General features: G+C 46.1%; 2 protein-coding genes across 7 annotated transcripts in view; one reads left to right on the forward strand and one right to left on the reverse strand.

Annotated features, from left to right (window-relative positions):
• Window positions 1-13,519, reverse strand: part of LOC132006030 (polycystin-1-like protein 2) — a 162,106-nt gene that overhangs the window by 104,383 nt on the left and 44,204 nt on the right. Inside the window, exon 3 of one of the 3 annotated variants that reach the window (XR_009400955.1) lies at window positions 7,792-7,981. The exons of the other annotated variants lie outside the window; for them this stretch is intronic. The gene's annotated coding sequence lies outside the window, so the exon portion shown is untranslated. Of the gene's footprint in view, window positions 1-7,791; window positions 7,982-13,519 lie in introns of those variants that run through there. 3 annotated transcript variants of the gene reach the window in all.
• The window catches only part of BCO1 (beta-carotene oxygenase 1), a 36,700-nt gene continuing 24,863 nt past the window's right edge, over window positions 1,683-13,519 (forward strand). The window contains exons 1-3 of one of the 4 annotated variants that reach the window (XM_059383638.1): window positions 5,555-5,643; window positions 6,649-6,729; window positions 7,589-7,772. Coding sequence is in view for 1 of the 4 variants with exons in the window: in XM_059383636.1 (XP_059239619.1) it covers window positions 1,873-1,936; window positions 5,515-5,643 (193 nt within the window). In the remaining 3 variants the exon portion in view is untranslated. Of the gene's footprint in view, window positions 1,937-5,514; window positions 5,644-6,648; window positions 6,730-7,588; window positions 7,773-8,480; window positions 8,574-13,519 lie in introns of those variants that run through there. The other 3 variants (XM_059383636.1, XM_059383637.1, XM_059383639.1) reach the window with 3 other exon arrangements.

Below are 13,519 nucleotides of genomic sequence, written 5' to 3' on the forward strand. Positions count from 1 at the left end.
GACACAGCTTTCACAATCTAGGAATAATAACGCTGACATGGATACACATGTTTAGACCAGACAGAAGAATAAACTGGCAAGTTCCGGGACTGAATGGAAAATGTGGGTCAAGGGAACGACCTTCTGGGCGAATGGGGAGGAAAGGGTGTTGATCGGTAGCTGTTTGGGGCCAGGTGCCTTTACTAAACCCTTGATTTACAGTACTTTGGGACTTCGATATCATTACACCCCCATTTTACAGTTAAGGAAATGGAGGCTCAGAGAGGATAAGGCAGACACATAGGAAAGGGAAGAATGTGAATCTAGCATCAGCCCAAACACACAGCATCTTCCCTGGACCAGAGCTCCTCAGCAGCTGCCGAGAAGCAGAATCACCCAACACGTGGTTAAGACCACCCAGAGCTGAGCACCCCCTTGAAAGGTCTCACGTCGGGGTGTGTGAAGTGAGGCTTAGCACGGGACCCAGGAGCACGTGCAGCTGGGTGATCGGAGTGTACAGCCAGGGGTGGGCGGGCAGCCAGACCAGGCGGCTGTCCGGACTGGGCTCCCAGATCCTGGAACGCGGTCTCAGCCCAGACCTGACAGGAGCTGTAAAGACCAGCACCACACCCTGTCTTCGTCTACCCGGAGAGGAAACAGCTGCTGCTTTCTTTAAGCAAGAGGAGTAGAGAGGAGTCCATTAACTCATTATCCAACATTCAAAGCCACTTGAATATGGATTTTAGGCAATGGCATCACACGGAGAGGCACAAATACAGGGGACTCTGAAATCACAGATCGGCGTCCTTTCTCTCTCCTGTTAGACCAGGAAGTCCAACTGACACTTGTTTTTGTTTTTGTTTTTTACAATTCTTAATTGTTTCCGAGAAGCGTTTTTGGTTCCCTATATTTATGGTTTAAATGGGTAAATATTTTATGTTTACTTCTCCTAAAAAACCTATAATAAATTAAGTTGCTCTTTGAATATGACTTTTTTTTAACTTGGTAAAAGGTTTTATTATGAGTTCACTTATATGAAGTTCAAGAACAGAAAAAAAACTCATCTTTAGTGAAAGAAATCAGATCGGGGTTTACTCTGGAGGGTGGGGTTTGGAAATTGACCAGAAAGAATCACAAAAGAGCTCTCTGGTAATGGGAACACTCTAATATGAATTGGGTTGACTGTTGCATGTACATAGACATCTCTCTAGTACATCAAGAAGTACAGTTAAGATCTGTGCATTTTACTCTAGGTATACTTCAATAATATCTTGAATATGATATTTTAAGGAGGGGGAGGCTCAGGGACCTTTATTCAAAACAAGACAAAAAGCGCTCTCTGCCGAAGAAGTTCCTACCACGTGCAGAAGGAATTCTCGCGATTGACACGCTCTCGGCTCCCCCTAATCCCAGGCCCTGATAGTTTCTCCTGTTGTTCTGATCATAAATCATCTCCACCTCCTGGGCTGGATTATTTCAGGCTGCATACCTGCGCAGAATGCACCCACCGAATTATCCTGCCAGTTTAAACCCAGCGGAAGAATAGCTCTTCTTGCTTAAGCCAGATGTGGAACTGGAAAGGGAGTTGGGGTTACAGTAGGAGGGTTAAAGATTAGACAGGACTCCTGCTAGGGAATTGACCTTTGACCACAGATAAATAACAGCAGCCAAAGCGCAGCCCGTGCCTCCTCCCGCCCCCCCCTCCCACAGCCCCCGCTGTGTGAGAAGAGATACCAGGCTCTCCAGGCGACAGGAGGGAAGGAGATGTAGGAGGAAGCTGCTGGAGAGCAGAAAGGAAAGAAAAGAAGGAACCAAAGATCGAAGATCGGTTGCCTGGAACACAGCAGAGTGTCTGCGCACTGTCCGTATCACCCCTGCTCAGCGCCCCATGCCATGGATATAATATTTGGCAGAAATAAGAAGGAGCAGCTGGAACCTGTGAGGGCCAAAGTGACAGGTAAGCATTTCGTACAGACACGGGCTCTCATATATTTAGACATACACTTTTTTTTTCAGTTTATAAAGGTAATATTTACTGTAAATTATTTTTGGAAAATCTGGAATGCAGTCTATAGCAGGGAATGATCCACAATCCAGATGTATTCTCTGTGAAAATCTAGGTGTGCTTCTAATACACAGAAACCGTTTCCAGGGAGAGGGAGAGTCATCCTCACTACTTGAGGATGCTCTGACCGCATGAAGACAATGGAGTGATTCTGCAGAGCATGGCCCGTTCCAAGCAGGTGGAGCCTTTGTGCAAATCTGTGCGCCCTAAGTTACCTTATCAATGGCATGAGAGGCGCACATGGGCTTCCACTTTTGCGTGTGCATGCGGGGTTGGGGCATATGTAGGGCGTACCTTGATGTCCTCACAGGTGTGACCGGGGCCTTGGGGTACCCGCAGAGCCGTAAGTCAAACAGACCCAGAGTGGGACCCTCCACCAGAACAGTCCTTTAGAGGGCTTTGTGTCTCATTTTCTTCATCTGTTACTCCTCCGGCTCTCTCCCCTTCTGTGCTGCCCCTGAGAAGGGCGCGTGGCTGTCTCAGGCACGCAGGTGCTTTCATCCTCAGATACCTGGATCTGGAGGCTTTTCCCAAGTGAGCATTTCTCTGTGAGGAAGTCACATGGGAACTTTTCAACCAAGGAATTGCCTTGGAAGGCTTTTGAAAGAATAGCTTTTATGTGTGTTTTTCTCTGATTACAAAGATAACGTATGATCTCTATGTGTGTGTGTTTTGTATATGCACGTATATAAAAACTTGGATATGCTAATGGGAGCACAGGGCAATAAAATCAGCTGTATTTCCATCTCAAGCATTCCTAATACTGGAGCACTTTAAGTTTTTACTTAAAGAGATTGTATAGACGACAAATGTTTTTTTTTCAAAAACACAAGTTTATTTACAATTAATATTTTATTTTAGAAAAGAGAGCCTCCAATACCTACCCTTTTATGCTCTGGGACACCATAAACATGCTGCCCATAAGCCTTATGTTTAATGGCTGCACGGAAATCATTGGCAATTTTAGAAAGCCGGAATCCTGGAACCTACAGATCTGAGTGGACCCCTGGATCCACATGAGTTGTTCTCCCCACCTCCACCCCACACCTGTATGTAGCCTCCCCATCGCCTGGGCGTCTGTTACAATCACAAATTCCTGGGCCCACTCCAGACCCACGGAATCAGATACGCTGGAGGTGGAGCCCAGCAATGTGTGTTTCTACAAGCCCTCTGGTTGCTTCCAAGTGTGAGAACCACTGCTATAAATCATGCCTTCCTCCTTGAGCAAAGCTGAGGGCTGGAGAGGGGCTGTGACTTGCCCAAGGCCAGGCGGCCCATGAAGGACGTGCTCCCAATCCTCAGTCCAGGCCTCCAGTCCAGGGTCAAATCTAACCATTGGCTGCTTGTTAACTAAAGATTGTCCCACATTTGCCCATGAAGGCCATGTCCAGGCTTCATGTTGGACAGTGCTTTGTTGGCTCTGAGACCTCCTTGGCCAGTTAATTAAGCATTTCTTGCCTCCTTCCTTCTTGTGTAAAATAGTCTGCCTGTACCTACCACATAGGGTCAATGACAATATGATTTAATGCACCTGCTCCCCACCCCCCACCGGTGCCTGGCACATCCTTCTGTCTGGGGTTTTGTGTTCAGATTCCCCTCTCTTTGCTCTGCCTCACCTGCACCTTCTCCTGCATCTGGGTCTCTGTGAAGAGCCCCGCTATTCACTTAGTTGCCCAGGACAAGAAACGTGGGACCCTCTGCCTCATATTCACTCAAGCTCCCAGTCCTACCCATTCCGCGTCCTCCAGCTCTCTGTTGTTTCTCTCCATCCTCACTCGGTCTTCCTGCCTCCTCTTGGCTCCTCCTCCTGCCATGCTCTACACCACAGAGACAACTTTTGAAACCCCAAATCGGAGCATATTCCATTAATATGAGCTGTCCAGAAGAGGTAGATCTTTAGAAAGTAGATTAGTGGCTGTCAGGAGGACAAGACTTTGTTTCGGGGTGATGGAATGTTCTAGAACTAGATGGTGATGGTTGCATAACATTGTGAATATATTTAAAAAACCCTGAATTGCATACTTTTAAATGGTGTAATTTTTTTTGTTATGTGAATTTTTTCTCAAGAAAAAAATTGCACATGCACAAAAATCTGATCCTCTCATTCCCTATCTTAACTGGCCAAGCTGTGCCATTCTGCTAACCTTCTAATCCACACCTTTGGTGTGGTCTCATTGACTTTTGTCATGCTTCATGCTTAGCTCAAGCCTCAATACTTACGCTTCCTCACTCGAAAATTACAGACAAGTCTTGCTAAACAACTGGCACATCTGCTGGTCTTTGAGCTGGTCTTTGATCTCTCCGTTCGTGTTCCCCCAGCGATAAGAATTCAGATGTAAGTAGTTTAATTTGGGACATGATCCCAAGAAACACTGGGAGGGAAACCAATAAAACCAATAAAGTGAGCCATCAGACCTGAGCCCTCTGGGCATAGTATATCACATGTTTCATATTGTCCCAACTGGGGGCAAGGAAGTGGTCACATGCGCTGTCCAACTCCCCATCCATCATTGGGTGACAGCCACTTAAAGGGACATTAAAGCCAAGGTGTTCTAGCTTGCCTAGTGTGTGGGCAGAGCAGCTCCTGCCATGAAAACAAAGCCCTCAGGCAGAGAGCTGCAGGTAGTGGCAGAAAGTAACCTTCAGGGAGAGGTCAGTGCCAAGAGGACAAGGGTGGGGCATCGACAGTGTCTACTGCAGCAGGCTACCTCTAGAGCAGTGCTATTCCACAGAGATAAAATGCAGGCCACATGCATAGTTTTAAATTCTAATAGCCACACTAAAAAAAAAAAGTAAAAACAAAACAAACACAAAAACAAACACAGGTGAAGTTAATTTTAACAGTATATTTCATTTAAGGCAACATACCCAAAATATTATAGGTTCAACATGTAATCAATATTTTAAAAATTGCTGATGAGATATTTTATATATTTTTTCATACTTAGCAGCCTTTGAAATTCAGTGTGTATTTTAAGTCTCCAGTACATCTCTGTGCAGACTGGCCAGGTTACAAGTCCTCGGTAGCCACATGAGGCACGTGGCTACCATATTGGACAGCACGGTTCTAGAATGTTCTTTCCTCATGCCTTTGCGAGGCCAATAACTACTCCCCCTCAAGACTCAGCCTCCCCACCCTCCTGCTCTAACCCTACCTGGGGGTGAGGTTCTGTTCCACGCAGCCCCCTTGCTGAGCCTGTCACATTGCCTTCCTTTATTGTGGTGTGGTTGGGGAGTCTGTTCATCCATCTGCTCTGTGGGTGGTAAGCAACTTGAGGACAGAGATGACGTCAGTTCTTCTCCGTATCCTCAGTGCTGGCATATCCTACCCTTTCTGGAAATGAGTGCTGAAGGAATGAGTGGGTATTACAAGTCATGTTGGGATCGTGACCTCAGTTCCTTTCCATGGCCACGTCTCATAGCTTTTTGGTTGAGATGTGAAAACTGGAAACCACTCTTTCTCTTAACAGGCAGGATTCCCCCATGGCTGCAGGGCACCCTGCTCCGCAATGGGCCTGGAATGCACACAGTGGGGGAGACCAGATACAACCATTGGTTTGACGGCCTGGCCTTGCTCCACAGCTTCACAATTAGAGACGGTAAGAGTACTGGTTTGGTTTGTGATTGCTGCTGTAAAGACAACCACACATTTAGTAGCTCAAAATAGCCCTAATTTATTCTTACAATTATGGAATTCCGAAGTCAAAACTGGACTAAACTCAAGGTGTTGGAGGCTTCAGGGAGATAGCCCGTTTCCTTGCCTTTTCCAGTTTCTTGAGGCTGCCTGTCTTCCTTGGCTTGTGGCCCCAGCTGCATCTGCAAAGAACAGCAGAGCCTCTTGCACACCTGCTCTCTCTCCCTCATTCTCCCCAATTCCTTCGCTTCCATAATCTCAGTTCCTTCTCGGACCCTCCTGTCTGCCTCTTCTAAGAACCTTTGTGATGGCACTGGGCCCACCCAGATAATCCAGGATCATCTCCCTTCTCAAAATCGTTAATATAATCATGTCTGCATTGCCCTTTAAGTCAACAGCTCCACAGATTCCAGGGATTAGGACATGGACATCTTGCAGAGGCCATCCTTGAGCCAAGCACAAACCTCCCTGGAAAGGGTGCCAAGCTGCTCTTTCAGAGAGTCCAGCCTGCCAAATGATACACCTTCTCATGAAGGTGGGTGAGAACAGGAGGAGATTACTGGCTTTGGAGTCAGACATGCCTCAGATGAAAACAGGAAGAGCACAGAGCTGAGGAGACTGCTCACCAAGCAAGGGAGAGCCTGTCACTCAAGCAACCAGTTCATTGGTTCTCTCAGAGGGGAGACTGAAATGACTGAATAAGACAGAATTCTGGGTTCAGGTGACTGGCTCACGAAGTGAACGGTGAACTCATTGCTGTTGGCGACGGTGCTGGTGTAGGTCACAACAGCACACTCTGAGTTCTTAAAGAGGTCTGGGAGGGTCACGTGGGGCTTTAGCAGGCTCAGGGTCACATGCTGGGGAAGTTCGCGTCCAGGGCTTCAGCCTGATGACATTTTTCTTTAACCCCCCGCCTTCCAGCCCAACAAGTCGGTGACTTCACCTCCCTTGGCCTCTGTTTCCTCCACAGTAAGAAGAGCTTGATGATCCCCTTTGCAGAGCTGTCACGATCCTTTGAAGGGCCGGGTATCTAGCAAGGGCCTGGCACCTGGTAGGTGCAAAACACATTGAAAATCCCCATCATTGTCACTGGGTTTGAATCCCATCTTCATCTTAGCTAACATGCACCTCAGATGTGTGACCTTGGGCAAGTTACTGACCCTTTCTGTGTCTGTCTCCCATCTGTAAAATGGAGATATCAGAGTTGCCATGGAATTTAAAGGCATTAATATATGCAAGGAGCTTGGTATAATGCGTGGCACAGAACACATGCTCAATAAGCATTAGCATTATATTTGCTTATTATTATTTCTTCTAAGCCAGTCAGCAATTATTTTTTTGAGTGCAGACTTTAGGCCAGTGTCTTGCTATAAAATTTCATGAATAGAGACCCCATGTGTAAAAACCATGAGCTCTGAGTTTGCAAAAACTTAACAGATACTACTGAAACTCAGCTACAGAGTGGTGGTTCCATATTTCCTGACAGCCCAAAGCCTTAACAGTCCCCTCCTTTCCTAGACAGAAGTTAACCAGTGATTCCTAGGGAAATGAACACTGTTCTGGACAGTGTGCATGGAAGGTAAAAGTACACTGGCTTCTTTTCCATAAGGCCCTGCTTTGCTGGGCTGTCACATCCCTCGTGGTCCATTTCAGGGGCTCAGATTAGCGCTGCATGGGAGGCACACTTGTCTTCTCTTTGCAGATGCAGAGATGGGAAACTTAGAGAGGCTGAGTGACTTATCCAAGCGAGGTCGCTGAGGTAGGGCTGGGATCTGACTTGTGTTGTCTAGGGTTCAAGTTTGCAATCATCCCTGATCATCTTCTCACCCAAACTCATCCCCTAAGAAACGGCAGGTGGCTTGAGTGAGCCTCACAGCTTACTGATTGGCAGCTTCCACATTCTTCCATAGAGACTCTGGAGACGAAAGAACCAGCAGGGAATGACCAAGCCATGGCTGTCTTTCCAGAAGCATGGCTGCCATCCACCAAAATCCTTGAGTGAGCTAAACAGGCATGTGACCAACGTTATCCCACACTGCTTAGACTTTCTAAAAGTTTCTAGTAGATTTTCAAACTAAAAATTCATTGTCCAAGGTAAGTAGCTGTTTTGTCTTCTATTATGGGATGGTCAGGTGTGACCACAAAAGGAGGCAGAGGGAGGCTTGGGAACAAAGCCTCTTATAGTCACAGGTCTTAGGAGGCACAGCATGTCACACCAGCACACAGCAGATAGCACCAGGGTGGTCCAGAGTCAGAAGACAGGAGCAGGGGAAGCACATAGGCTATGGCCTGTCCTGGGGTTTCTGAGGGAAAGACAAGACGGGGCAGAGTAAACAGCTCAGGATGGCTCATGTTGGCAGGCTTTGGGCTACGGGGGTGGTCTCTGGTTGCCTGGCACCTGGCCCTGGGGTAATGAAGGCAGCGGAATATTGCCTCTGGGAGTGCATGGGCCAGAGGGAGGAGATCTGGCTCTGAATTGGTTAGTTTTCATCTCAAAGATATGCTGGGCCCTTTGCTACCTCTAAGAATTGACTAGTCCAGGGAAGGACAGTCTCTCCTCCAAGCAGGAAGGTTTTTTTAAGATATCAAAACATAATGTTCAGAAAATTTTAAAAATATGTACACAGTAGCATGAAAGACTCAATTCTATGCATAATCTGGAACTGGCTGGAAAATGGGAAGTATGGAGAGTCTTCTCAACTTTCCCCATTCTGCTCTTGAATCTAGCCTGTGTCAAAGGTACATGCCCCACTCTACTTTGCAACGATCAGCTTGCCATTCTCCTGCCTAGGAGAATATTTGTTCTGTTCATATTGTGTCTTCATCACCCGGAACCGGGCCTGGCCTAGGAGACCACTAGGAAACTATTTATGGAGCCCAAATGACACGAACAAGGTAAAGGGTATTTGGGGAGAAGGAAGCTATACGTTCCCAGTTGATCTCTTCAACGCTCACTACAGGGAGTGCTTGCTGGCCACTGGCCCAAGTGTTTCATACCCAACCACAACTCAGTCCTCACTACAGCTCCTAAGGAAGGTACCTCTCAATTTTATAGCCCAGGGAGGCCAAGTAACTTACCCAAAGGCACACAGCTAAGAAGTGGTGGAGGTCAGATATAAACCCAAAGCTCTCTACATCCAGAATCTTATGAGAGAAGCATTGCGTAGTTCTGTTCCACTTCCCCCTCCTGCTGGCTACCTCTCTCCTCATCTCTCCAAGCCAATCCTTTCGAGGTTGTCAGATTGCCAACATTAGTGTGGCACAGCCTGGTCTCATCTCTCGTCTCCTTTACAACTCTAAGTGGCGGGGTGCCTGGGTGGCTCAGTGGGTTAAGCCTCTACTTTTAGCCCAGGTCATGATGTCAGGGTCCTGGGATCGAGCCCCGCCTCGGGCTGTCTGCTCAGCGGGGAGTCTGCTTCCCCTGCTCTCTGCCTACCTCTCTGCCTACTTGTGACCTCTCTCTCTGGGTCAAATACATAAATAAAATCTTTTTTAAAAATTTAAAAATAAATCTTTTAATTATTAATAATTAATTAATTAGTAACTAGTAATATTAATTATTATAATACTTATATTATTTATTATTTATTTACTTGAGAGAGAGAGATCACAAGTAGGCAGAGAGCAGGGGAAGCAGGCTCCCCGCTGAGCAGAGAGCCCGAGGCGGGGCTCGATCCCAGGTCCCTGAGATCATGACCTGAGCCGAAGGCAGAGGCTTTACCCACTGAACTACCTAGGTGCCCCATAAATAAAATCTTCAAAAACAAACAAACAAACCTCTCAATGGCTCCCCATTCTACTCCACAATAGTAGAAGCAAAAAACAAAAATGTTAAGTGCTACCATACATGATTCAAGAGGACAAGCAAGGCTGAGCAGGATTCTCTGATTTACATATAACACAAAGCCATTATTTCTCAAAAGATGGTTTGTGTACCTTTAATCAGAATCCTCTAGGATTAAAGTTGCAAATCCTGATACCCCACCCAGGGCTGAGTGAATCATAATCCTAAAGGACACTGTCAGAGCATCAGTGTTTTCTAACACATTTCCTAGATGGCCCCTCAGCACATCCAGGTTTCAGAAAACCTCCACAGTGGACCTCCAGCCTTGCTGCCCTGTCCCACCTAAGACCGAGTTCATCAGTGTGCCGTGGAGGTGGGGCTCAGGTTTCTCTGCCAGTGTTTCAAAGCACTAGGTGACAGTGCAGCACAGAGAACCGGAATCAGTGCCAAACTGGTAAGAAAACACTGGAATAAGAAAGCAGAAAGATAAAAAATGGTTTGTGGCCTTCAGCAGAAACCAGGAAAGTAAATGCTTTAAAAACTCAATAAAGACTTAACTAAAGGAACAGAGTGGAGGAGAAGACGGACTGACAAAGGGTATACAGGAGTGCTCTTTCTCATAAGTCTAAAGTCAATTCAGTTTGGGTGGGGTTTTGTTTTTGTTTTTGTTTTGTTTTGTTTTGTTTTGTTTTAAGTAGGCTTTATGCCCAGCATGGAACCCAGTGCAGAGCTTGAACTCCCCACCCTGAGATCAAGACCTGAGCTGGGATCGAGAAAGAGTCTGACATGTAACCAAATGAGCCACCCAGATGCCCCTAAAATTACTTCAAAACTAAAAGTTCTTATAAAGCAGGCAGAGAGTTGAATGAACCTAAGGCTCCTTCAGCAGTATGGTCAATAATTTTTTATTTAGAGGCAAGGTAGTTGTCCCGCAAGGATTCGGACATGTAAATTTTAAGAGCCAGCATCACCAAAGTTTAGAGACAAAAAGAGCTCCCCAGAACTTAGCCTTTTCTGAAGCTGGCTTTTTCAATTATTATAGCTCTAAACTAGCCTTTTAGAAGTTTGCTTAAAATGGAGATAGATGTAGATACATATATAAAATCTCCCAATATCAAACTTTGACCCAGTTCTAGAAGATTCCAGGCAGGAGCACATCTGTTTACTCATGTCCCTTTAGAAGGAATGCAGCTAATTGGGGCTCAGCAGGGAGCAGGGTTCTGGGGAATGTGTGGTGGCCTTCTTTAATCTCAGCCTCAGAGCTGAGTGTCAGCCTTGAGCAATTCCAGAGACACGTTTTCCTGTGGCCCCTGAGCCCTCCATGCGTGCTCTGGGACTGGTTGTTTATAGGAAATGGGCCACCTGCTGACAGCCAGCCTGGGATGGGTGTTTACACTTCAAGTGAACATAATTTAGCATTTTTAGCAAACCATGTTTTCCAGTGTCTTGTAGGTGGCGACCCACAGAAAGAGTGACCAGAGAAGGACAGGCTGGCTCAGGGGGAGATCAGGGTGGCCGTGAAGGAAGGTCTGTGTAGCCTGTGACCAAAGACCAATGTGTGTGGCCTCACCAACCCTCAGCTGCATCTTCCTGCCTCCAAGATTTTGTTGGACAATTCAAACATGCTATGTGCCCATGGGCCAAACTCCTTGTATCTTCCCATCTCATTTAAAACTGCCAATCCTATACTGGAGAGGGCTATGGGATCCCCAATATCTAGCTGAGAAAACTGAGGTTCAGTGAGGTAAAGAGATTCACACAGAGTCACATGGCTTGGATTAGGACTTACCCCAGAACCGAAGCCCACCCACTCTACCCAGTGCATCTCAATAGCGTATATAGCTTTTATTGAGCACCTATTATGTGCTGATTTCTTTACGGGCCTTAAGCATCACAGCAACTCCATAAGGAACATATCATATCCTTACCTCATGGCAGAGAGGACCAAGTCTGGACTCGGACACAAGGTCTAGGGCATGGTTGGTAGATGATAGAGCAGAATTCATAACCACCTGGAGACTTGAATCCTCTCAGGGGTAGAGATGTGCCTGCCCTGCTTGCCCCCACTTTCTGGCCCACTGAAGTGATCAGTAGATACTGGGTGAATACATGAACCCAGGGCCGGGATAACCAAAGCCATTCCTCCCGGTTTCTTCTTGCAGCCCCAGAACAGAGCCCCCACTCCTGAAATAGCTCAGTGATAGTTATTTTCACAGCAGTCACCCTCAAAAAGACTTTTGAGAAGAGGATAGGTGGCTATCTGCCCCTGGGCACACAGTTTACCTCCCAAAGTCTAGAGAAAGAACTAGGAGGTCTTTCATGGTCTCTTCCAATTTTATGAAGACTAGCATCGCCATTATTGCTATTATTTCCATCTAGGTGCACAGACTAGAGTCCTTACCAATGAAACGGATGCTTGTGTCCTTTGGGTCTGGAAATGAAAACGCAGTTCCAAGGGCAAAACTACTTAAGGCTATTAGAGGTCAAGATAGCAGCTCTCCAGGACGGAGACTGGACAAGCTATGAGGGGCCTCCAGGGGGCTCTCATGTTCTGTCTGTAAATGAGGATGTAGTTCATATGGGTCGGTTCTGTTTGTGAAGCTTCAGCAAGCCACACAGTAATGGTAGCACATTTCCATAGGTGCGTTTTTAATAACCAGGATCAGATGGAATGGTCAAACTGACGGCGGTGGCTGTGTCAGCTTTAAACCCAGCTTTCCCCTCCCTAGCTGTGTGGCTTAAAGCAAGGTACTTAACCTGTCTTTGCCTCGATTTTACTCACTGGAGATGGGTTGCAGGGCCGTAAGTTGTGTAAGCCCCTTATACTTCATTTGGTAAGAAATTTGAAACCTTCAACTGTTGTTTAAATTTTGTCTTATTTTGCTTTTCACTAGCAAATTACATTAGGTTGATTATTTTTCCCCCTAAAGAACATATTTCTGGTTGGTGTATTTGATAACATTTCTAATATTTTAGAATTTAACCAGAAAAAATACACATAAAGTGTCCACACAGTACTTAGCACACATGTGCACAATAAAATATTAGCTCTTAGCTCTGTTTCCTTTCTTAAATATAAAAAGTCACCAGACAAGAATTTCTTGGGAAGGTGTTCTCTCCTAAGCCCATCGTCATGGCAGCAGATACATGATGGATATTTCTCTTATCAGCTTGTTTTATGGGAATGAAATGTCAATATGACCTGGACACTACTTTTTTGCATATTATAGTTGTCCCAGCATTGGAAGCATATATTATATTACAGCAACCAATGTATTCTAGAGTGGGGAAAAATCAACATGTCACTTGCTAATTAACAGCAAAATTAAATAAAAATTTAAAAACCTAGAGGTTTCAAATTGTCCACCAAATGGTTTGAAGTCCTCAGATATGCCAAGAAGGCCCCTGCCCCTTAACCCCATCCCATTCCTACTGCTCCCAAGCCCTTGCCTCATGCCGAAGGCCATCTCACTCAACTCTTGTAGGAGGTGGGGTGCCTCTCCCACCTCCAGGCCTTTGCTTCCACACTTTCAAGGAAGAGTGAATGGAAATGCACTACTCTCTCCTACTTGCCAACTCCCCAATCTATGGTAGGCAAATAGTTTTACTCATCTTCCAAGGTTTATTTCAAGTGCCACCTTCTCCGGGAAGCCTTTCCTGATCCATCCGCTTCCAGATGGGCGTCCTTAGCTCTCTCCTCTCTTCTCCCCCAGCTCTAATCTCCTCTCTCTTCCAGAAGGAGCCCATGAATATATTATGTTACTCTGCAAAGTAGAAGAGTCTTTGCAGATGTGGTTAAGTTAAGGACCTTGAGGTGGGGAGATTATCCAGGGGAGCTCAGTGGAATCACAGGGGTCATCACAAGGGAAGAGGGGGTCAGAAAAGACATGACAATAGAATCAGAGGTCAGAGTGATGTGACCACAAACCAAGCAATGGAGGCAACTTCTAGAAGTTAGAAAAGTCAGAAACGGATTCTCTGCTGACACCTTGCTCTTTAGCCCTGTGAGATCCATTCAGGCTATATCTTCCAGAACGCTAAGATAACAAATTGGTGT

The sequence above is a fragment of the Mustela nigripes genome, chromosome 17 (assembly GCF_022355385.1).
Source record: "Mustela nigripes isolate SB6536 chromosome 17, MUSNIG.SB6536, whole genome shotgun sequence".
Classification (NCBI taxonomy): Eukaryota; Metazoa; Chordata; class Mammalia; order Carnivora; family Mustelidae; genus Mustela; species Mustela nigripes.